At 45.2% G+C, this 22,964-nt stretch overlaps 10 protein-coding genes across 10 annotated transcripts; 2 read left to right on the top strand and 8 right to left on the bottom strand.

The window, feature by feature from the left end:
- Positions 1-1,724: 1,724 nt before the first annotated feature.
- M431DRAFT_500906 (hypothetical protein) lies at positions 1,725-3,618 on the top strand (the record flags this gene model as incomplete). The annotated part of the gene is made up of 7 exons (XM_024917963.1): positions 1,725-1,923; positions 1,984-2,525; positions 2,591-2,902; positions 2,971-2,996; positions 3,064-3,148; positions 3,219-3,379; positions 3,444-3,618. 7 exons carry the CDS (start codon positions 1,725-1,727, stop codon positions 3,616-3,618), a joined length of 1,500 nt encoding a protein of 499 aa, XP_024768384.1.
- Positions 3,619-3,650: 32 nt separating this feature from the next.
- M431DRAFT_500905 (hypothetical protein) lies at positions 3,651-4,295 on the bottom strand (the record flags this gene model as incomplete). Its single annotated transcript, XM_024917962.1, has 1 exon — positions 3,651-4,295. The coding sequence occupies one exon, from the start codon at positions 4,293-4,295 to the stop codon at positions 3,651-3,653; it is 645 nt and encodes a 214-aa protein (XP_024768383.1).
- An 882-nt stretch (positions 4,296-5,177) lies between these two features.
- M431DRAFT_10658 (hypothetical protein) lies at positions 5,178-7,917 on the top strand (the record flags this gene model as incomplete). Its single annotated transcript, XM_024911620.1, has 8 exons — positions 5,178-5,365; positions 5,440-5,462; positions 6,389-7,014; positions 7,105-7,265; positions 7,319-7,399; positions 7,459-7,582; positions 7,638-7,766; positions 7,867-7,917. The coding sequence occupies 8 exons, from the start codon at positions 5,178-5,180 to the stop codon at positions 7,915-7,917; spliced, it is 1,383 nt and encodes a 460-aa protein (XP_024768382.1).
- Positions 7,918-8,449: 532 nt separating this feature from the next.
- On the bottom strand, positions 8,450-9,079 carry M431DRAFT_546372 (hypothetical protein; the record flags this gene model as incomplete). The annotated part of the gene is made up of 1 exon (XM_024921211.1): positions 8,450-9,079. The coding sequence occupies one exon, from the start codon at positions 9,077-9,079 to the stop codon at positions 8,450-8,452; it is 630 nt and encodes a 209-aa protein (XP_024768381.1).
- Positions 9,080-10,108: 1,029 nt separating this feature from the next.
- M431DRAFT_546370 (hypothetical protein) lies at positions 10,109-12,026 on the bottom strand. The gene is made up of 3 exons (XM_024921210.1): positions 11,676-12,026; positions 10,332-11,610; positions 10,109-10,265 (listed from the first exon to the last, which is right to left on the bottom strand). The coding sequence occupies exons 1-3, from the start codon at positions 11,961-11,963 to the stop codon at positions 10,156-10,158; spliced, it is 1,677 nt and encodes a 558-aa protein (XP_024768380.1). The 5' UTR covers positions 11,964-12,026; the 3' UTR covers positions 10,109-10,155.
- Positions 12,027-12,490: 464 nt separating this feature from the next.
- M431DRAFT_487425 (hypothetical protein) lies at positions 12,491-13,237 on the bottom strand (the record flags this gene model as incomplete). Its single annotated transcript, XM_024916478.1, has 1 exon — positions 12,491-13,237. The coding sequence occupies one exon, from the start codon at positions 13,235-13,237 to the stop codon at positions 12,491-12,493; it is 747 nt and encodes a 248-aa protein (XP_024768379.1).
- A 1,680-nt stretch (positions 13,238-14,917) lies between these two features.
- M431DRAFT_47771 (hypothetical protein) lies at positions 14,918-15,424 on the bottom strand (the record flags this gene model as incomplete). Its single annotated transcript, XM_024915597.1, has 1 exon — positions 14,918-15,424. A coding segment is annotated over one exon (507 nt), but the record flags the coding sequence as incomplete, so codon positions are not given.
- A 38-nt stretch (positions 15,425-15,462) lies between these two features.
- M431DRAFT_99484 (hypothetical protein) lies at positions 15,463-16,437 on the bottom strand (the record flags this gene model as incomplete). Its single annotated transcript, XM_024925158.1, has 2 exons — positions 15,463-15,612; positions 15,784-16,437. Coding segments are annotated over 2 exons (804 nt in total), but the record flags the coding sequence as incomplete, so codon positions are not given.
- Positions 16,438-16,915: 478 nt separating this feature from the next.
- On the bottom strand, positions 16,916-18,485 carry M431DRAFT_513487 (hypothetical protein). The gene has a single exon (XM_024920031.1). The coding sequence runs from the start codon at positions 18,309-18,311 to the stop codon at positions 17,034-17,036; it is 1,278 nt and encodes a 425-aa protein (XP_024768376.1). The 5' UTR covers positions 18,312-18,485; the 3' UTR covers positions 16,916-17,033.
- Positions 18,486-19,148: 663 nt separating this feature from the next.
- On the bottom strand, positions 19,149-21,799 carry M431DRAFT_21128 (hypothetical protein). The gene is made up of 6 exons (XM_024913452.1): positions 21,433-21,799; positions 20,686-21,378; positions 20,194-20,634; positions 19,643-20,138; positions 19,517-19,584; positions 19,149-19,462 (listed from the first exon to the last, which is right to left on the bottom strand). Exons 1-6 carry the CDS (start codon positions 21,780-21,782, stop codon positions 19,255-19,257), a joined length of 2,256 nt encoding a protein of 751 aa, XP_024768375.1. The 5' UTR covers positions 21,783-21,799; the 3' UTR covers positions 19,149-19,254.
- Positions 21,800-22,964: the final 1,165 nt, after the last annotated feature.

Genomic DNA, 22,964 nt, shown 5'->3' with positions numbered 1-22,964 from the left:
GGTTGAGGTGAAACGGCTGACAAGGGAATGCGTTTGAGTCGCTAATTCCGCTTTTACCAAGTATTGAGCTAAACCAATACGAGACAAAGAAAGTCATCACTCTCGGTACAATCGCCGGCAAAGCATCTAACAAGGGCGTAATTGTGAAAGACTCCTCTCGACGACTACGCCGCTGTGATGCAACAGACCAACGGTAGGAGATTCGTTGGCTGAATCAAATATATGGTGGAAATGTTCGGAGTACAATTGTACTAATTATAAGCACTTTACTTTGAGCAAATGGTTCATGATTATTAAAGCAACTGTCTACACATTGTGGGTAAGTTAATTCAGCCTTATCCAACTGTTCCCACATCGTCACGCACACCATTGACAATAGTGCAATATCTTGCTAGCTGAATCTGAATATCCCGCTCGTTAAACGTCCAATCAACGGGTCAATCTAATCGCCGGCTCAGTGCAATCGCCGAATCCCGTCAATCACCGAGTCCAACCAATCACCCAGCCCAGTAAATAGTTGATTTTCTCATCCGTCAGTTATCGCATGCATCCGCTCTCCGGAGGGGGCGGAATTTCACGAGCAACTTGACTCTTCCATTCTCTTTATCTAACGTCAGCTTATTATTGAATAAATAGGACCTAGACAAAATTCAGCCTAATGTTGCCATAAATTATATTAATTCTTAACATTTCGCGGATGCGAAGACGTTGTGGTAGTATGTAATGTATTTCCATGCGAGTAATATCAGTAAGCTGCATGCCAACTATCCATTAGATGGAAGAGCTTGTACCAGTTATGTCTCATACCACCCCACCATTGTCAACAAGTAAGTCATTAGGATAATGAGTGTGTAACCAAGATTAGAACAAAAATATCCCTCACTTCTAGAAATGTTGAAGTGGATAATATCAAGTAGTTGGCAATACCAATCAGAAACCTGCATATTTGAACAAACAGCATTAAAAACGAATAGTTGTTAAACAAGGGAACAAAAGTCTTCTCAACATGGTTGGCTGTGGTTGCGGCTCAATGAACTCTGGGCGTAAGCGGTATACGAAAAAAAAACATACGAGAGTACCCATTGCACCATTTACACTTAATTAGCCCGGTTTAGTTCCGTCGTAGTGAGCCTTTTAAAAAGATGAGATCTCCAAGGGGTATTTGATCTCCAAGATTATTAATCGCTAAGCAGATATGCTGCTTCGTAGGCTTGATACGCCGCGGAGAAATGCTGACATGGATCACATGTGAGGTGTTTATATATCAACATACATGCAATGGGTCTTGGAACATCGTAATCTCACGGCACTTGGCATTCCATGGGTGGATTCACGGGTACAAGGCATACCATGATAGGGGCTCTACGCAAAGATATTGCCATTTACAAGCAGCCAATAACCAGGATGCTTATTTTTGATGTACTGCTATCTAGATATCTGAAAACTACTAATCAAACACGGTGCACTATTGGATCTTAGTGCTGAGTAGATTTATTCTTTTCTTGTAAAAATATTTCTCTAATAGAGTCTACAAGGTATTAATTACTTCATGTCAGGGATATTGTCACTATCACATGAAAGAAAAGAGATGAAGGGATGTTGAAAAGTAGATAATAACAGGTCAGAAGTGCTGCTCAAAAGAATATATAGCTTTAAGAAAGGAAGAGAGAATGAAATACGACACATTGAGATTTTTCAAGTGTTTCTAGATACCAATCGTTACTATGTTTCTTCTTATTATTTTACTTTGCGGCTTGTGTCTTTGGCAACTTGGGCAGGCTTGCTATCATCTATGGCTTTCACCACTGTCTCATATTCCTGGTCCTAAATGGGCAGCAATCAGTCTGCTATATGAATTTTATTACGAAGTGATATGTTCAGGACAGTATACAAGAGAAATTGAAAATATGCATCGGATCTACGGTAAGTAGATATCTCATGTGAGCCCTACGCTTTCTCTTCACTGATACACAATCACTATAGGTCCAATTGTGCGTGTTAATCCGTACGAGGTGCATATTAAAGATCCGGACTTTTGCATAGAGCACTTTTCTCCTGTCAAAAAGCTTGATAAATACGGCTGGTGGTACAGGGTATTTGGTGGTCCTTGGTCTACCATCAGTACAGAGGATCATCACGTCCACAAAACGCGGCGTGGCACTTTTCAGAATTTCTTGGCTCCACGTATGGTCAGAGGCTTTGTGCCTACCATTGTTGAGAAGCTCAAAGGAGCGAGCGCCATCATGGATCGACACGTGCGAACAGGAAACGTATTGAACCTGTCAAACGTCTATCGGTGCATGGCAGCGGATGTTGTATCCGCATATGTGTTACCAACATCCCTGAATCTTCTTGAATCAGATGACTTAGGGGAGGAGTTTCAGTCTAGTCTAAGATTCTTTTTCGAAACGGCCACCAGCATGCGATATCTTGGATTCATGGAACCTATCATTACCATCATCCCTTCTATAATATTCAACGCGATGCTTACTCAGCCTGCAAAGGCGTTAATAAGGCTTGTAAGGGTAGGTTGCTTACACTGTTCTTCGCCCTTGTCAGAAGTCAATGCGCGCTAACTATGCACTTGTAGAAATTAGAAGCCTGTGTCGACGATGTTATCCAAAAGGGACCAGATATGGACAAATCAGGGTTATGTCTTCTTGAACGAATAAACAACAACGAGCACGAGAAAGATGAGATGTTTCGTGAGAGGCTACTTCAAGAAGCAGAGCAATTCATTGTGGCTGGTAGCGAAACAACAGGTCATACATTAGCGGTGACAACGTTCTACATTCTTCAATATAAGAATGTTCAAGAAAAGCTACTACAAGAGCTCATAAACGCAGACATCGTATTTGATGGCAACCTCGAAATCACAAAGCTTCAAGCGCTTCCCTATTTGGTAACTATTCCTTCTGCCATCATTGAGAGTATGTCTGAGAAACTATCTAACATATTCCTTCAATGTAGTCCGCAGTCATTACTGAAGGGTTGCGGTAGGATTATACTCAAGCCAAATATGCAAGCTATAAGTTGCAATTTACTGACTAACATCTTTTCCAGTTTCTCACACGGTGTAGGCTCACGACTACCAAGAATCAATAAGTCAAGCGAGGTACAATATAAACAATGGAGAATACCAGCCGGTGTATGTACAAAGTTTTCCCTGCATAATAATTATCATGTGAGGAGATGACTGATTAATTCATCAACGGCAGGTCCCAATAAGCATGACATCACGGCTTCATCATGAAGATGCACGATTGTTTCCAGAGCCTTACAAATTTTCCCCTGATCGATGGCTTCAAGCCGACAGCAAGAATTTGAAGAAATATCTTAGCCCATTCGGCCATGGATCTAGGATATGCCCCGGAATGCAGTAAGTCAACAGATTTGTCGGTACAGGAACGAAACCCTATGCGACTAACATTTCCAAATCATAGTCTGGCTATATACGAGATTAATATCGCCATTGCCTATATATTTACCCACTATACAGTGATAAATTTCGACACAACAGAGGCTGATCTTGTTTCTAAGCACGATTTGGGAGCTCCGTTTCCCAAACAGGATTCTAAAGGACTTCAAGTAACGCTACGGGCTAGAGTGACTGAGTGACTTCTATCACATGTATAGAATGACAATAATATTTATAGATTAGACCTCGCTTTTATCCATAGTCCTGAAGCTTCCGCTTTAACATCTTCATGATACAATTCATCATTTGTGGATGCCAGTTGAATTGCCTGCGCTTTCATCCAATACTTGCGCCCTTTGTGGGCAACACACCAAGATTTGACTATAAGCACTCCTGGAGTGGATACTGGACGCTTGAACACCACTTCTAGCTTTGATGTAAATAAAGTCTTTCGTACTTCATTAACCTTTTCAGGCAGAGTTGGAAAATATGAGACCAAAGTGTGTGCCATGGCTTCATCAAGAATGGTCGATACAAAGCCACCGTGAGCGGTTGAAGGGTGTGAGCAAACACCCGGACTGGATAATTCCAGAAACATGACGGTATCAGGGGCCATATGCGTATTTGAAGGGGTGGATGAGGGCAGCTCATCGTTGTTTTGTATGATTGGGTTGACAAGAGATGCTTCTGAGAGTGATGGAAGGGTTGCTTTTTTAAGCATCAAGCAGTGTGGTATCGTCGACTGTGTTCCGATTGTTTCAGAGAAAAAGAAATCTTCGCCGCTAGACTTGCGAATTCGCCCCCAAATGGGGACAACTTCATATTCTAGCGATTCTAATAGCGGAATTAAATTGGGGATTTGGGAAAAGTGCTCCATTGCTTCCACGAAAACACGGATATCCGTCTTAAGCCTGCGATGTAAAAAGAAAAGGAGAGAGAAGGACTAGAGTTTTCTTTGATAATTCTTCAAGTAGACTTTCTGCTCAAATTTTCTATTCCAATAAGATCTTTCTTTATCTATAGTGTCTCGGTCGTAACTAAGGCGAGTTGATACCAAGTACATACTCCGACAACACGACTAATCATGCTATCTGGGCTAAATTCAGCGGTGGATGTCTCCCCGCTTTGCGCTATCATACAGATCCCGCAGCCCTGTATATCTCGGCCGTGTCAGCAGTTAGCGCTGACAATCTCCTTCGGCCTTTCAATAGCTTAAATTGGCAAACTCCGCGCCTAGGCTATCTGTTTGGTTCATGATTTGATATCACGCAACCATGTAATACTCCATCACATGCTAGATTGTTCGTCGGCTCGGTTGTTCAGTTTGATCAGTAATAGAACTGACTCCTCTATTTAAATATAGCAAAACTAGTATTCTTGTAATCGCCTGAGTCTAATATTACTGCATTTGGTTAAAATAATATCCCGAACGGAATTCTGGGCCGCATTCTTGTGCAGACTTAAATAAACGTACAGCATTTATGTACGGAGTAGTGCGTATCAAGAACATTTTGCAACCTGTTATCAACCTTGCGGTTTCTGAAAGAGACTAAGCGGATACTTAGGGGTTTTCTTTTCTTGGTCTCTTCGGGTAAAAAATACTTGAAGCCTATGCTCCTTGAGTCCAGTTCAAAACCCAACCCAAAACAGAAAAGAAAACAACTCCTCCATTAGCTCTGTTTCTTTGTTGCCGCAGCAAAATCTCGTACTCTCTCAACTCGACGTTACACAGACAATTTTCATCAGTAAAGGGGCAGAGATGGCTGGACATCCCATCACCGTGGATTACAAAGGGCGAATTGCCATCATCACTCTCAACCAGCCCGAGAAATTGAACTCACTGAACCAAGAGCAGTTCTACCTATTAGGGGAACTTTTGCGAGAAGTGGCAACACACGAAGAGGTTGTCATCACGCTACTTATTGGAACAGGACGGTTTTTCTCATCGTATGTTATGAAGCCCTTTGTTTTTATGTTTCTCTTAGACTTATGATATGACTAACTTTTGTACGCTCATATAGGGGTGCGGATATGTCCGATCTTAGTACATTCATGGCAAAAGCTAGCCGCAAAGATGTGTTAACCGGATCTTTGTTAAACAACATCCACCTAACTCGCGCTTTCTACACCCATCCAAAAATCTTAGTTGGGGCACTTAATGGACCTGTCGTTGGCTTTCTAGCAGCACTAGTTTCGTTTGCCGATTTTATATACGCCCAACCTCAAGCTTTTTTGCTTATCCCCTTTTCATCGCTTGGACTAGCCGCTGAGGGAGGCGCATCTCGTGCACTAAGAGACCGTCTTGGTGTCTCGAAAGCCAAAGAAGCATTACTACTAAGCAGACGCATTCCATCTAATGAGCTTCTGACATGTGGGTTCGTAAACAAGATTATTGAATCAACTTCACCAGAGTCAGATAAAACCAAGGCTAAACCAGCGAACTTCTTGGAAAACGTTCTGCTTGAGTTAGATAAGGATTTTGGGCCTCATCTCAATGACTCCAGTCTATTGGACATCAAGGAACAATTCTGTCGAGATGATAGAAATACATTTGCCCACGTAACTGTGCAGGAGGCATACACAGCTGTGGAAAAAATAACTGCGGGAATTCCACAGGAACATATGAAGAAAATAGCTAAGAGGGGAAAATCCAAATTGTGATAAGTCGGGGCTTATTGGATCACACGCCGCAACCGCATTCGTATTACCTGTACCTACTTGTCAGCACTACAGTAGATAGCCGCGGAATCAGTAATTCCTCGCCTGAGCCCGCTATGGGCCAAGTATGGCGTGCATGGAGCCTTTTTTCGGACTCCCTGCTTCAATTGCATTAGTGAGCTTGGTAATATTACATGGGTTTATATCTCGAATAGTTGTTGACCGCTTATAAAACTACTGCGGTCAGCAGCACAACATCATGTCAATGCAGTAACGAATGTTTGCAAGGAAAAATGTTGCAATTTCTAACAGGTCGGTCGGATATTGTTTTCCACCATCATTCATCTTCCTTGAACTTGACGCCGAAAAACGAAACCCCCATCAATTGGGCAGATATTTGCAAAAATGCGATTCCATCCACTTATACGCGACCGATGTTTTTCAACGGCCACCTGCAAACGATCCGGATATTGTTAGACAACCCAGAACTGCCGATATACTATAAGCGATGGATGTTTCAACAAAGCAATAAGCTCTTTGAAGGAGAATTTGCAGTTGACTTTGCGATAAGGTCGCTCCAAGATTCCGAAGGTCAATCTCCTCCCGAAATTACCACAATGTTTACAAAGAAAGAATTCGAAAATATTGGATCACTAGATTCAAAGCCCATGCTCGTTGTTCTACACGGCATGAATGGAGGATCTGGAGAAGCATATTTGCGCCGCAGCCTCATGCCTTTTATAAACGGAGGCGAAGAGTGGGAAGCATGTGTTGTTAATTCAAGAGGATGTGCGGGTTCCCAACTAGGTAATGGCATTCTATACAATGCAAGATCTACTTGGGATCTGAGACAGGTAGTCGAATGGCTTCAGCAGAAGTTTCCAAACCGACCATTATTTGCTCTGGGATTTTCCATGGGCGCCAACATGCTTGTTCATGTGAGTCAATTTGTCTTGACCTCAATTATTTGCTGCATATATGTTTGAAGACGAGTTTAACTGTATGTTCAACTGACATAATCACTCTAGTACCTTGCCGAAGAAGGGCAGAAGTGCCCTATTCGAGCTGCAGCAATATGTTCCAATCCCTGGAACTTGGAAGTATTATCGCACCACCTCCAAAGCTCTTTCTTCATGCGAGAAGTCTACTCGCGAGGCCTGACAGCATCACTAAAGAAATTTTTAAATACGTGAGAAAGATCTATAACATCCATACTCACAAATAGCTTACAAAGCTTACCAGACATGAACAAAAAATTATGACAAACCCAGACGTCGACAAGAATGAAGTTGCGCGAATTCAATATTTACACGAGTTTGATCGGTAAGAATTTGAGAGTGCTGCCTTGTAAGTCCATCGGCTTTAATACTAACCGTATGAAGAGCTATTCAGAAACCTATGTGGAAGTATCCCACAGAAACCGTGTATTATCGTGAAGCATCGTCGGTCAATCCGTTGCTATCTGTGCGGATTCCTATCTTTGCACTGAATTCAGAAGACGATCCTGTCCGTTATCTCTTCTTCTCGTATGAACCTGGGAGTATATGCTAACACCACTTAGTTGAGCCCTCAAATGGGGCTCCCTATTGAAGAGGCTAAAGCAAACCCATACGTGGTTCTTGTAGTGACTTCATTCGGAGGCCACCTCGGCTGGTTTCAACAAGATGGTAGCAGATGGTTCATTCAAGCGGTATGTACAAGACACTTGGTAACGAAACACGAAAGTTTGCTAACTCTGAAAAGATATACAACACCTTACAACAATTTTGGGAAAAAGTTGACTATCGTAGACCGGTCAAAGAACCAATTACCCACAATACTTCCCAAATGAAACATTCTGAAGGAGCGTTCTGTTATAAATGCGGGAGTTATTGCTCTCAAACATATTCTTGATAGTTCTTTGAAGAATTTCTCGGTAGGAAAGGCAGATAGAACCACACTCGGAGGATATATATATCGGATTTGTCTCTAAAGGTAGCAAGCCATAGTAATCTTGTGGGTCATTAAGCAAATCTTTAATAAGTTCCATTATCATGCAGACCGGAAGTTATACATGGATTAGCAAATTGGAGAATAAGGCGCTTATAACCGAGATAATCTTTTGACGAATGATCATTTTGCGATTAAAATGCTAAGTATAACTGTCCTCGGAATAGGGCCGATGTTCAATAACTACTCTTGGCACCGGAGGTATACAGCGACGTACAAGATAAATGGCAACACAATGGATGCTATTCTGCTATTCTTGTTACAAAAGCCATCTCTCTATATTATATTTCACTAGCCATGTTGCATTCTGACTCAATAACTACTTTGTCACGCTTTCCCCTATGTATTTTTCGCCTTCATTCTTGTCCCTTTTCCCAATTCGACTTATATCAACAATCCCGCAATCGCACCCGTAAATATCATAGCTCCTATAGTGAATCCAACCTTCCATGGCACAGTGTCAGCTTGGTAGATTCCAACAGCCGCATTAGTGCTTGTTGAGCTCGTGGTCGCTGTCGTACCCCTGGAAGTCCCGGTTCTCGATGGAGCAGTTGTAATTGTAGCAGTGTTTGAGGACCTTTCGCTTGTACTTTCTGTTGCGGTGTTGCTTGCAGTTTCTGATGCTGTGTTTTCGCTGTCCGTTGTTGTAGCTGTAGTTGTTTGCTCAGCAGTTGTTGTCCTAGCAAGACATGCAGAACAGAGTCCCGTAGTCTTTGCTAAGTCACTGGCGCGACTGAGATCGCTTGGAGAGGCTAGCCGGTCGCCGCCGGTGCATGCAGCACTGCCAAGCTCTGAAATAAGGCAATCCAATAGATCTTTGTCATTTGGGCCATCTTCGACGAGGGGGCAGTAGACAAGGCACACCTCAGCTCCGTCATTAAAAGACTGAGCTACAGGGGCGGGACCACAGCATTTCTTAAATCCAGCAATTGTTCGGTCAAGGTTATTGCTGTTGAGGAAACAAGCACCCTCAGGAACAAGTGGTCCAGGAGGGAAAATAGGACAAATAGACATATTGACGACAATATTGGGTATAGAGGGAGCACGGAGGAAATTTACCGATTTGTTTCTCAGGTAATTGTAGGAATGCGGTTGAGTGGATCAGTATAAAAAGTTGCTTTATTGCTCAGCTTTGCTTTGCTGTACAGCCTTTGCGAAGAGGAAAAAGAAGAGCCAGCCAGATCAAATAAATATATGTCTTGCAATCTTAGCTCAATTGACATTTTTCGAGATAGTCGGAGTGTTCTCAAACATGCTACGATTCAAAACATTGAGGATAAAGTCCGAGGCTTGTCTTCAGTAAGCTGACATCGACTGAGCTTTAGGCTGACTTGTGTTAAGAGTGTTGAATAGTTGTGCCTAACAGCTCAAGAGTGGCTACTTGGCTGAAAATAGTTGCCAGAAACAAGTGGCAATTACCCACTTTAGCTGCTGTGACACGTTTTAAACCTTCTTTAGAGGCGAAGCAGCTCTTCAAATTAATGTCTATAATAATCACAACCCCACCTATAAACTCCGTGCCATGCCGTGATTATATAAAAGAAATCTAGAAAATGAGTTCTAGGAAGAAAAGGGGTCAAAGAAAAGTGAATTCATTCGTTTGAGATACCCTTTTTACAGGTAGCGGCACAATTGAAAAGAAGCAAAAATAGAAAGTTACCTAATAAAGTTGTCAAACAAGCCTATTACTATAAGTTGCATTTAGAAGCCAAGGGACATTTTGTGGATAAGCCATGTTCAAGATATGCAGCGTGACGTTTCTAGTTCAACAGAAGACAAATTAATCTCAGTTTTCAATGCTAAACATCCACGCCTAACATTAAATCCTGCCGCTGAAGCACATTGGAGAAGTGCCATGATACAACACTACTATGAGGATCTTGATAGTAAGGCGTACTCAGGTACCAGCCAAAGTTGTTACTAAAGGTGGCGTAAGTCATGAAATACGAATCCTCAGCAATGGTTAGATAACCTTGGATGCACAGAACGTGATGTATCAAAAAGAGACTTGAGAGCTGCAAGTATGACATGGGCGATTGTCTTGCCAGCCAAAATGACGAATAGTCCATGCATGCGATATGCCATATACGTTATATGCTATTTTCAAGAAATTTTAGGATAGCAATTATCTTTTCATCCTCAAATCTGCGACCAATAATCTGTAGGCCTACAGGCATATCGTGGAAAACCTCGGGGTTGTCTATAGTTGTATCTTGTTAGTTCACACTTGGTGATTCATTAGCGTAATGGTAAGCGAGTCACTCACACAACTGCCAATTCTCCTTGTCCAAACCACTCAGAAATCGCTTCCTGTTGTCTCTGACGTCGATATTTTTATCAGCTCTTCCAGCAGGGAAAGTCAGCGCGGGATAATCCAGTAGATTCCACACTGCAGTATATGTCCAGTACTTGGCAGTATTGTGCCTAGTGGCCACTCCAGGTGCAACGGGACATATAATGGCATCCACAGTATTCTCCCATGATCCTGAAGCTTCATTCCAGCGCCCCGTCTTATTCCAGTGCTGTGAATACTCCAGCCGGAACTCTTCTCGTTCTTCCAGCCAGTATTCCAGCTCGCTACGGCTCAATTTCTTCACTCCTGGATTCTCCTTCATGATCCACTTAGTCAAGGGCAACAATGGCTCGCCCGACTCAGCCATGACTGCGATGTCAGCGTCGCCACCATCAGTGAAATACAAGCTCGAAACAATTGCCCACGCTTCGTCGTGCTTATATACTGGAAAATTGACCACTTCCACATGCGACAACCCACTCACTTTATCTGCGAACTCTCTCAGCACTCTCTGCACCGGTGGGTGTGGGTGGACGACCTCATCCTGCCATATTATCCCTAAGCGTAATGGCTTCTCTGCAGTTGGCTCTATCGATACTGCTCTCCATGGTAATGGTATGAGTGCTGGTTCGACTTTCCATGATTCTGCCGCCACAACGACCCTCATAAACAGCTCCAATACCTCCAAGTTGACACCCATTGGCCCCAACACTGTTACTATTGGGTCTGCTCCCGGCGGAGTACTGCTCCAGCCAGTCGTTGGCACTCGAAAGGACGTTGGTTTCAACCCGTAAATCCCACAAGCAGCAGCCGGGACACGGATCGATCCGCCCACGTCACTTCCTATACCCAAGACTGAGCCGTGCAAAGCTATCAGCGCCCCTTCGCCACCAGACGACCCACCCGAAGACAGAGCAATGTGAGAATACGGATTTGTGGTGACACCATATATGTTTGAAGCACATTCGAGCTGCATCATGCTCTGAGGCTCTGCTGTTCGAGCATGGACAATGGCACCGGCTCGCGTGAGAATTTGTACCACTAATGCGTCAGAGACAGGGCGGGCATGTGAGTGGAAGAGGGCACAATAACCAGAGGCAAGAGGTCTATGAGCAATACCAATATGGGATTTGACGCTTATGGGTAGACCGTGAAGAGGCCCAACTGGGACGGAGCTTCGAGAAAAGTGGTTATCAAGTTCTATAGCTTGAGAAATAGCTCGTTGAGGAAGAAGTTCTGTTAGACAGTTCGTCTATGGTTGAAGATTAGTACAAAATGGTAGATTCACGGATATTGGAAACGTTTTAGCTAAATTACGAGCTTTTGGGCAGTTACAGCTCTTTCCAGGAAGGCTTGAACGACTTCCTGAGCTGATAGCCGCCCATTGGATATTAGAGCCACAAGCTGTTGCGGCGACAGAGATGTTATACGAATGTTTGCCTCTGACAAAACTATTTCCGGAATATTGATGACGTTCGCTGGGAGTTGCAGTGGGAGTTGAACAGTTGTTCCAACATCAGCCAAGCTTTGGTCACGAAGGGCTTGAGCTTCATGGGCAATTTCTTTCCATTGTGTTTTTTGCTTTGAAGATTTCGATGGCGGCATTTTGAAGTGAGGATTCACGAAATGGACATGGAATGCTTCTGTGACATCGTTGATCAAAGGTTCACCGTTATATTGCGCACAATGCTTTACATATGTAGCTAGAGAATGAAGGTGGGCTAGGCAGCAGTGAATGATGACATAATATTGGATTTATGATCAGCGATCTGATTACCCTGCCACAGACTAACATGAAAATACGTTGTATTCACGAATTATGTGGAGGAAATGGTGGTGAAGAATACATTGTAACTGTATCCACGTAGAAAAAACAACAAGTCGCAACAATGACACAACTATTTAAGGCTTCTGGGCAAATGCGAAGTGATCAGATAATTAATGAATAGATGTTAGAACAGGGTCCTCATATTTTGTGTAAGATTATACCAATAGTGCTCCATTGGAACATATGGTAAGAGCAAAGAGCAGCGTGTATAAGTATTCCATTAAAATCTACTGGCCTGTATTATCTCTTAGAAGTCTAATTAAACATTACGCTATCAACACTCGGTCTTTTCGCTATTCCAAGTCTAAGGATTCTCAACTTCTTGAAGCCAATACTGCTTTGAGAAAGTTGCAGTCCAAAATCGTTCCCACATGAAGCCTACTTCGGGATTCGTAGCGTTGGCTTCAACAAATCTTTGTAGGGCCCTTGCATATGCTTCTCGCGGCTGGCTGTAGATTGTCTCTCGTCGGACGGCAAAGATACCGCCGTGTGCAGCTCGAATGGCCGGTGGGTGATCCTCTTCCAGCACATAGTTCCAGAGTTCTGCAGGTGTGTAAGGCGCAAACACTAGAGAACTTAACTGGCTTGCTGTAATCCAAATGCTTTCCTTTGGATCTGTCCAGTTGATCTTCGCCCAGTTATCAACGTCGTGGAATAGGGCTGGATTGAAGGGATTAACTTCGTTCGGTTTGACTCGAAGCGCCACATCAATCATTTGGTTGGTTGAGTTGACGACAGTGCCAATGAGATCGTACGGGTCTGCTTGAGAAAATATCATGTAATCCTCTAGTGTATCCCAATTATTGACGATGTGGTACAAATGCGTGTGCCCCTCACGGCCAATGTTAGGCAGTTCAACATAGGAGCGGAAAGCGTCGTGATCGACTGTGTCGTTCGCTTGTGGGATTCCACCCTTGTCATAGATGTAGGAATAATTAGCTCCTGAAAGCCATGGTGTCAAGTCTTCTTTGTAACGAGCCACAACAATGCCTAGGCTTGTTGTTGGGATTGCCAATGGAAGTCCAACAGCAGTTGACAGAATTGGACTCATGCTGATGATAATTGGACTTGTTATCCGCTTATAGGAGGCTTGGCTTGGGAGAAAGGTTTGAAGTAGAAATGGTTTTATTGGATTGGGTAGATCAAAAACGAAAAGTTGATGGATTCTTATATACCTACACAAACAATCACAGCAATCAGGAGAACCTGGTCTCACCAATCGAACTCAAATCGACCAGTCAGCACTAAGCTGCTGGAGCCTCTCCACTCGCATTACATCAAACCCCTTAAAGCCAGTAGAAGAAACAGATTTGATCGTAAGCGGTATACCTTTGTACAGGAAGTGGCGATCTTGTTGCGTAGTTCGCGGGGAGGCAAGGGAGGACAGGATTCACCAGAACATTAAACCTTTGGGCCCACTTCAGTGAACGTAGATCAAGTCATCAGATCAAGTCATCAATATCCTACAATCTGGATTTTACGGGCCGTCAGCTGCATCACTGATCTCAATAAGGGGCCAACGCTGTGAGCTACTCCATAGTACAAGTGACGATATCGTACCGATACCGTCCTCAGTAGAGACAGCATCAGCCGCCATGCCGTCATCAGCAACTTAATTACATATCTATCGCGTGTCAGAAGTCAACTTAGTTTCACAGCAGGCAAACAACATCAAGATATGTAGTACGGCATAGACACATCGCTCGGAAATGTCATCTAACCCTCAGATAGCATGCTCAACAAGTAAAGATCACAACATTGACATAATAAGTGGGGATACTAGATGTATGCCCCCTGTAAACTGAAGTTGCTCAAGTGAAGTCAACTGTTCTTCTCAATCTACTGGTGAGTACATGGCTTTTTAGATGCAGCTGTAAGACTTCGATTCCCATTTTAAAACGTAATAAATGTGATGAAATATGCCGTTATCAATACTTTCATGTTGCAACTCGAGGGATTTTCTCATTGTGTAAGGAGGAGGATTGAATACTTGTCTCTAGTGGGTTGAACCGGCTGTCCGGACTCTGGGCAACGCGGCCCAGGGTCATAACGGTCAGCACTAAACGGGATTTCCACAATTACGTTGAGTCTCTGTTCTACACAAGTAGTGTAGACATGCAGTAATGAGCAAGTCAAACTACAGTGTTTCTTCTCTAGGCACGAAGATTCCGTTTTGGTAATGCAAACGTACGTCTGGAGTTGCTGTTCTTTGGCCGGCATGAAAGCCATCGCACAATTCATCCTACCGTCTAACATCTCGGGCTCGCGTCCTGCTTGCGGCGAAAGCCTTCATGCCACCATACCGCCATTGCTGTTGCCTACAGCCGACTTCGCCGTGGTACCATATTGTCCCTTGCTCGCCCCATTCGCATGACCGCTATTTTTCCCTTGCTCAGGGGCAGCCATAACCGGCAATATGCTGGGTTCAAAGTTCGTCCAGAACAGCACTTGTCTCCCCATAGTCACTACTACTTTAATTTCGTATTCGCTACTAGAGGACCATTCGCATGAACGGTAATCAACATGTATTTTTTTTACTCTCCAAAGTTTGTATAAAAGGCGATGTGCAATGGAAAGATGCAGCCAAGGGTTATGATCATTTTACGAGCTATTTTCTAGGAGATCAAGAGGTTGATCTGTGACGGGCAGTCACCTTGAGGCCTCTGGGAGTACAATTTATGCTCTCCCAATGGCTAAACTTCTTCTTGTCGTCCTCGGAAATACCCCATTTAAAAGCCATGACAAGCGCGGCGATGCAAATGCTCAATTCCATGTAAGCCAGATTACGCCCAATACACGCCCTTCCGCCCAACGTAAACGGTAGAACAAAATCCTTCAAGTTCCTTCTCTCTTCATCTGAAAAGTCTGGGTTTTCGGGAAGCCATCGTTCTGGAAGCCATTTCAACGGCTCTCGAAAGAGGCTCTCATCTCGGTGCATTATGTACACGGAGGAGGAAACGGTCACTCCCGCTGGAACATGGTGGCCTGCAATCACGGCTCCATTTTGAACAATTATTCGTGGTAGATTGAACCGTACTGGAGGCAATAGTCTAAATGTTTCATCCAAAACTGCTGTCAAAAGCGGTATCTTACTCAGCTCCATGTATGAAGCAATCGGCTGCGATTGTTTGGGCAACGAATCAGTAAGGAGATTGTAGAGCTTCTGTTGGTACTCTGGGTGAGATGCAAGCTCATAAATGGTATTGGTAAGTGAGATCTGGATGGTGTCATTTCCTGAAAATGGTCAGCAAGGAAAAACGAGAGCATGTAACCTTGTTAGCATCTAGTTAACTTGCCTGCATTCAAAAATGTACCGCACTCTGCAATAAGCTCTGGCAACTCCATAGGTACAGGGCATCTCTTGGTCTTTTGTATCGGAAAGAAAGAGAAGAAATCAACGTCATCGGAATCACCTCGTTCCATGCGCTTGACAATACCATATCTTGCCATTCCTGAAAAATGATCTGCAGCTGCCGTCTGATACATCGACTTCGTGACAAACCTTGAAATTTGATACAAAGGCGGGGGGAGATGTGCGCAAAGAGCGTTGAATTGCACACCAGCTTGGAAGCATCGGATCGCTGGCACTTTCATGACGCGCCCATCGCCGGCCATGGAGTTGCAGTCATCGCTCCCGCATTTTAGGAATCCATAAGATGAAGACCATAGCATTTTGGAGATAACATCGTACGAAAACATGTTCAACCAGGGCTGTACATCAAATACGCCTTCCAAAACCACGTGCTTGTCATCGTTGGATAAAGCTCCTCCATTCAGCTTGATGCGGATTGCTGCAAGTAACTCTTCCACTGAGCTTGTCACTTTTGGTTCCATGCTCAGAATGTTTTTTGCTGAGAAAATACTTGACAGATTCTTCCGCTTGATTGAATGCAGCTGGCGATCTGTCGCATCGCCCATGGACGGATTGCCGTTTGCCAAATTATCGTAAAAGATGTCCTTGAGAATTGGAGAACCATGGCCATAGATATCCTTGTATGCCTCGGGAGCCGAGAAAGAGAGTGTTTTAGGACCGACCCGAAGAACTGGGCCGAGCTGTTGGTGTGCCAAGTCGAGAGCTTCGTACTTTTTGCCCCGAGCATTATGCCACATCATCCACAGAGGCGACAATGCAGCCGCCAAAGACGGCGAGGGAAACCGACGTAGACGGTGGACATCTGCAAGATAGTATAACACCGAATATAATAACGTAGCAACTGGCAGCGCAACAAGCGCCCCTATGAGAACTTGAACTAGACATCGCGTCAGATATTGTGCCGGTCTTCATGTTGACAGGAGCGCATCTTTTTGACATACCCGTGTAACTCATCACGTATGTGTAAATAATGAAGCTAACACGCAGAATACTTGAAAAATCTTCAATAATCGTGACAAGATTCGAATGTGTTCTGAGAATTTTCTTCGGGCGTCTGATCATAGGTCTATTTATAAAACTATGAGACCAGTATCAATTCTAGGTATCCGAAGTCGGGTTTTGGGAAACCAATACTCTCATACCATGACATTAGTTCGAATTCAAGATGAGTACACTACCCGAACTCGGATAATAAACATCTAGACGTCGTGTGGTTGAGGATAAAGTCGTGTCGCTGTGATTCCCGAACTCGGGAATCGCACTCGGGAATCGCACCATGTAAGTTCAACGTCAAGTCCATCGCGAAATAACTGGAAAACAGAGCGAAGCATCTCAACAAGATGCATATTTAATTAAACACAGTTTATCTAAATTCGTTTCTATACAAACAACAAGAACGCTTGATGATGCTAGGCACAAACTGTGCCATACGTATCGAAGAAGACCAACTCGTCAAACCGCGACTCTAGTATCCTTAATTCGGTACACGAAAGTCATTTGTCTTGGCCCCAGGTCCAAGATCTCCTTCCCGCAACAGAGGGCCGATTTTAAAAGCCGGCATCTCTGTGAAATCCAGCTTAGCGGGATGCTCTTTTGGGCACCAGTATAGTGTACCATATCTCAACCAATGCGCATATGTTCCTGGGACATTATCGCTGCCCTCATTGTTCCTCCATAGTGAGCTCAAAGTCTCACCCATAATTCTAACAATGATGCCTGTGGCGAGCTTCATACCAAAACTTTTAGATAGGCAATCTTCTACAATCTTGCGTGCGAGTCTTTGATCGTCGCTTTCTTCTTCCCCGGGTTTAGCAACAGGCAGAGACATGAGCTCAAACTGTTTGGGGCCGTTCCATGCGGTGATTTCGTTGATGAGCTGTGATCCAACCATGTAGTCATATGCATAGATGTGCTCTGCCACATATTTCGGTCCGTTCCAATCATCTTCAGGATCGATCAAGCCCATGACCATGGTAATAACCTGTCCCTGGATGATGTAATCGGTCAACATTTTGGCAACCTCCTCTCGTTCATATGTTCTGCCATTCTCTTCCATCGAGTGTCCGGTATCCAGTAAGGCAATTCCTTTCAGCAAGGGGCTAGCATGCATGCCCTCGGTGCTTGTCTTTCCCCCATCTTCGGCCCACAGTGCAAGTAGCAGCTTATGACACCGTAGAAAGAAAGGATTGTTTCGTCCCGAGGCCAGGAAATAGTTTGCCATGCCTCGTTCTTCGGGTCCGCCCATGTTGTAAGTGAAAACATCGTATGGAGAGCTCGGGTCGCCGATGGTAGCGTTCCAGACACGGTCTAAATCTCCTATTTGGACCATGCCTACGTCCGCATAGACACCTCCGTATTTTAATAAGAGGGGAAATCTCACAAGATCCGAGATATGCTGGTATGAGTGATGGCCGCCAACTAAGCTATCCGTAAACGCTTTAGGAAACACATCCGTATCGTGAATGTCGAGGTAGTGTGCTACATTCAAGGGAGAGCCGGGCTCAAAATCCAGGACGCGGATCACCCATCCCTTCTTGGAAAATCTTCTGTGCCAATTCCGAACTGTGCGCCGAGTATAGCCGTGCATTTTGCCGATACCACTGTGCCAGAAGAACCAGATATTCTTCTCGTCTGAAACGGGCTTAGGATTGAAGAGATCATGGTCCACTTCATCATCTGATCGGAGATCCAATTCATCATGCGGGATGGCGTAGACGCCGTCTGGCATGGGATATGACAAGGCCGAGTCCATTATGCGGGGTAGTTGTGATTGGGTATTGAGAGGAGTGGTGGTAGGGAGCATGAACAGTGAAGTAAATAGAAGTTAGTTGCTATAGAGATAGACTCCTATAGGGAATTTCTCCGTAGTTATATTCCCATGGCGAGCATTTACAGTGACTTACAAATAGGGTATTTGATGGGGCCGTTTGCAAGTTTGTTTCTCGAAATTAGATCGAGGGGCACTCAGCCTTGCGATGAGTCACTACGCGTTGGCAAGCGCGACAAATCTTGGCGAAGAGTCACTTTCCGCGGATCAGGCTGTGGCAATTTTACACATGAAACAAAGTGTCGTACAAAGAGTCAGCGCTATAGGGGATGACAAACTCGAAACTGTCTGCTGTATCTTTACAAAATTTTCTTTGATCCACTACTGAGATCTCATCCAGGGAGTCATCTGCTAAAAAAAACGGGAGGGACAGACGGCTAGCCCGTAAGTTTTTTCCGTGACTCTACGCAAGGGTTTCGAATGCACTAACCGTCCCTAAGTGACGCCTCGTTACATCTCTGTACTTCGATGGATGTTCTCTGCGGTTTTCGACGGATAAGCCTCAGTTCAGAGGGGCTCTAAGTCATGAAGATTGCAATTGCACTCATCTCGATCTACTATTATTCTCAACTCCATTGCATTAATTCTGGAGACCCAATCGCGATCAATCCAATCCACGGGTATTTAGCAATACTCTGTGCAAAGTGCTCATTTCTGGTAGCATTTTGCTGCAAAGGATGCAGGACCGAGGAGGTGAAAAAATTTGACACATGGAGCTGTACTCAAATAGAAGAGTTTAGAAAATTACATAAGTCTTTCATTGCTCAAAGCCTCAATTAATACTATATTATATCCCTTCAAAGGGTAGTCATTGTTCATTCGCGCACCACCATCCTACATTCGTTTTCTCTATATCCAATGGCGACATTTACAGAAGTGACAACAAGGCCAAAAGGGCGCAGGCGAAGCCTGGAACAACCAATGTGCGGCTTGCACTGCTACCAACGGGCACAGTGGGAGCCGTAACGCCACCAGTGGAGGTGGTGGTTACTCCTCCAGTGGGCAATGTGGTGTTCCATGCCACGGGTGAACTAGTTGCTGGCTCGGTTACACCGGCGGGAGTGCTCTCGGAAGTGCTGAATTGGACGTATTAGTGGAATTCATATTTTAAGAAGAGAGGTAAAACTGACATTGTGGCTCCGTTCGAGATGGTGTGGGTAAGAGTGCAAGGGCAATCAGTGATGGTGAGGGTAGTAGCCTAAACAACTGGTCAGTGAAACTTGATCAGATTGCTCGAAGGGTCGAAGTCTGCTTGCCTGAGTAACAGTGTAGGTGCTGGAGCCGGCTGTGAAAGTGGTGCTACCAGGGCAGTAAGTTGTGTAGCTAGTGACGACTTCAGTGACGGTCGTTACGCCAGCTGACTGAGAGGCGGATGTCGTAGCAGCGACGCTGGTGGCTGCGGAGGAGCTGCCGGAGGAGCCACAGGTTCCCTTCGTATCCTTCTTCAAAAGAGTGACCTTGTCGCCCTCGGAGCCATCAGAGCCGTGAATGTAGCTCCATGAAAGAGCAGTGGCGTTGTGAACAGTCAGTGCACCAAATCCAAAGTTGGTCTCGTCGAGATAGGTGGTAATGTCCAAAAGAGGGTCTGAGTCGAGAGTGCTGTGGCTCTCAATGTTTCCTGCAGCGCCGTTGATGATGTGGGTCATGGAAACTCCTGGGTTTGTCCAATATGTGTTGTTGTTGATCACAGAGGCCTGGTCGATAGTGCCGTTGGTTCCGAGAGGAAGAAGACGCTCATACCAGTGAATGTGTCTACATAAGGTTAGTACTTGTAATCCAAGTTGGACAAACAGGCTATGAGGCATACCCAGAGAGATATAAATCAACTTCATTTTGCAGCAGAAGATCCTCGAAAGCTGCGCGAATGGTCTTCTGGTAGGAAGAGACCTGGGAACTATAGAATGGGCGATGGCTCATCGCAATGACCCAGGGGGTCTTGCAGCGATCGATACTCTCCAAATCCTTCTTCAACCACTGGTACTGAGCGTAGGCCGTTTTGTCGTTGTAGTCGCCGTCAACAGCGCCGAACGGACCACTGTCGGTAACATATGTCTGGTTGGCAAAAGGATGCGTTTGGTTTCCCTTTACATCCTTAGCAAATGGCCACTCGGGGCTGTTGGGGTAATCCGTCTCTCCGTCAAGGGAAATGAAATGGGCCAGGCCGTAATCGAATGAGTACCAAAAGTTACCAACACCTCCAGTCTCGGGTCCGGGCATGCGGAATCGGTTTTGGAAGGCAGTAAAGTTCCTGCGTTTCGTCAGATGCTAGTTCCCACATTGTAACGTATCGACAACATACCTCTGAGAAGGCGGGCAGCTATAATATGTAAGGGAAGACTTGGCAGCACTGCCATTGGGCTGGTTCTTGTTCAAGTAAGCTGTGAGAACGTTGCCGGGGCCATCAAATTCAGCGCAGCTGGCTTCGTGGTTACCGGGCAGGACCATATGCGGGGCCTTGAGAAAGATAGAGTTCATCCACTGCTGCCAGAGATCCCAATTCGACTCATAGAGGACACTCATATCTCCGCCCTTAGGGCCACCCTGGTTGGCAATTTCTCCGGCCGGGAGAGGCGTCTCGTACTCCTTCGGGATAGCACCACCTCCAGGCAGCTGAGTAGAAGTGCCATTGTAGCAAACAGGCCAGTCACTTTCGCAAGGAAGGATTCCAGAATACCAGTCATCAGCATAGCTAATGTCGCCTCCGTGCCAAACAAATGCGGCGCCATTGTTGACGGCCTCGCTGAGATATTTGTAAGTGCCACCAGCGTTAGTGTAGCCCATGTCATTGACGACAGCAATGGTGAATTCAGAAGCGTCACCTGCCTCCTTTGCAGTCGTGAAAGACAGAACATCAGATGCAGTGGTGCCGTTGGCTGCGGGAATCTGGTAATAGTAGGTCTTTCCAGGCTTCAGGTTGCCAATCTGGACATCGTGGAAGAACTCGCTGCACTGTGTGACCACAACCGAGGAGCACGAAGGAGTTCGGCCATATCTGCGGATTCTTATTAGCTAGATTTAACATGGGGTCAATTGAGGATAGTAATACGTCACAGATTTGCCGGTGGCAGTGTTGCTGAGGTCGGATGCGCTGGTACCCCAGACGACGGAGGGGGCCTCTCCCAAACCAAAGGGCGTCTGATAGTGGATGTTGATGCCATTTGGTATGTATGCAAGGGAAATGACATTGACGTTGTTGGTCGGATTTGAAGAAGCTGGCTTCACAGCAGGCGGTTCTACCAGTCGCACAAATCCCTTCCCATTGCCATTGACAGTCGGGTCAATCCAGTCGCCAACGGGGACCTTGGGCCCAGTGTAGGGATAAAGCTCGTCGACGGTGGGCGCAGCATCAACCACCACGGCGAGGATGGCTCCCAAGAGAGGAGCGGCGGACTTCATTGTGGATAACGAATTGGTCCTTTCTACCGGTCTAAATATCCGAATTAACGAATGGCAATAACGAGAGACCAAGCAACCACGCGACTGAAGGCGATTCTTGACGCACAACCGCTCACGAAACCAAAGCAGGCGAAAACCAAATGCGGCCGAGAGCTGGGGGCATTTAATACAAATTGATTCCGCCGCTTGCCTAGGCATTGACACGGCCAGCTATCTGGTCCATTTTCACCTGCCATTTGGATGAAGGTGTTATCACGACTCCATTCGAACTCGGTGTAGTTCGGATGCGATCCCGATCCGTACCAGCACTAACAACGCTTTCATATGCCCGATATGGGCAAAACTTATCCAATCCAATGGAGTCGCAGATTACACGTGCAGATAGGCAACGCCGTGAAGGACTCAGCACGAACAAAACAGCCAACAGTTGTGGATCCGTTGCTAGCACCGACCACAGACCCTAGCTGTTGTCCAGGGTCTTTTTGTAAATGAATCGGTTAATCGGCATCGAATGTTTTTCTGGGCACCATTGAAAATGCTCCAGATGGTAAGCAAAAACGCGTTGACAAGCAGCAGAGCCAGTCTTCCCACACGAGCTGTCAAAATTTTCCTCCGCAAAGCACAGCCCAGAGATGTTGAGCCTAATTTTACCACAATCTGGGGTCGAAAACATACCGACTTTTTATTTCTCTATAGCATGCATAGTGAGCAATCCTCCTACTATACCACTTGACTACGTAGACCAGAACCATTGAGTTCCTCAGAGTATGTAACGATGCAGCATCAACTCCCAAAAGTCGGGATGTTTTCCCGCGCATCTACAAATCTCCGCGCTACGGCAACCATCTCGCCAGAATCAGCCTTAGCCTGCCGTTGTCGGTCCAAAAAAAGGTTTAGCTGCCAATAGCCGTCAGGTACGAGCTTGCCAGCGTCATGATCCTCCATTTAAGAGTGTGTGTGGCGTCCTGCTTCCCTCATAGCATGAATGGATATACACCACGTGGATTGAACATTATAAGCAAGTGTACGGAGTAATACAACCCACTCATCTGCCAACACAACATGAATGCCCTCGTCATCATGAAGCAATGCCAAGTAATGCCTTTTACAAGCAATGCCTTTTATCCAGCTGAAACATGGAGAAACGCGGAGCTGTGATTCGGTCCTCTACAAACATTCTCT

The sequence above is a fragment of the Trichoderma harzianum genome (genome assembly GCF_003025095.1).
Source record: "Trichoderma harzianum CBS 226.95 unplaced genomic scaffold M431scaffold_23, whole genome shotgun sequence".
NCBI lineage: Eukaryota > Fungi > Ascomycota > Sordariomycetes > Hypocreales > Hypocreaceae > Trichoderma > Trichoderma harzianum.
This window is presented reverse-complemented; position numbering and strand designations above follow the sequence as displayed.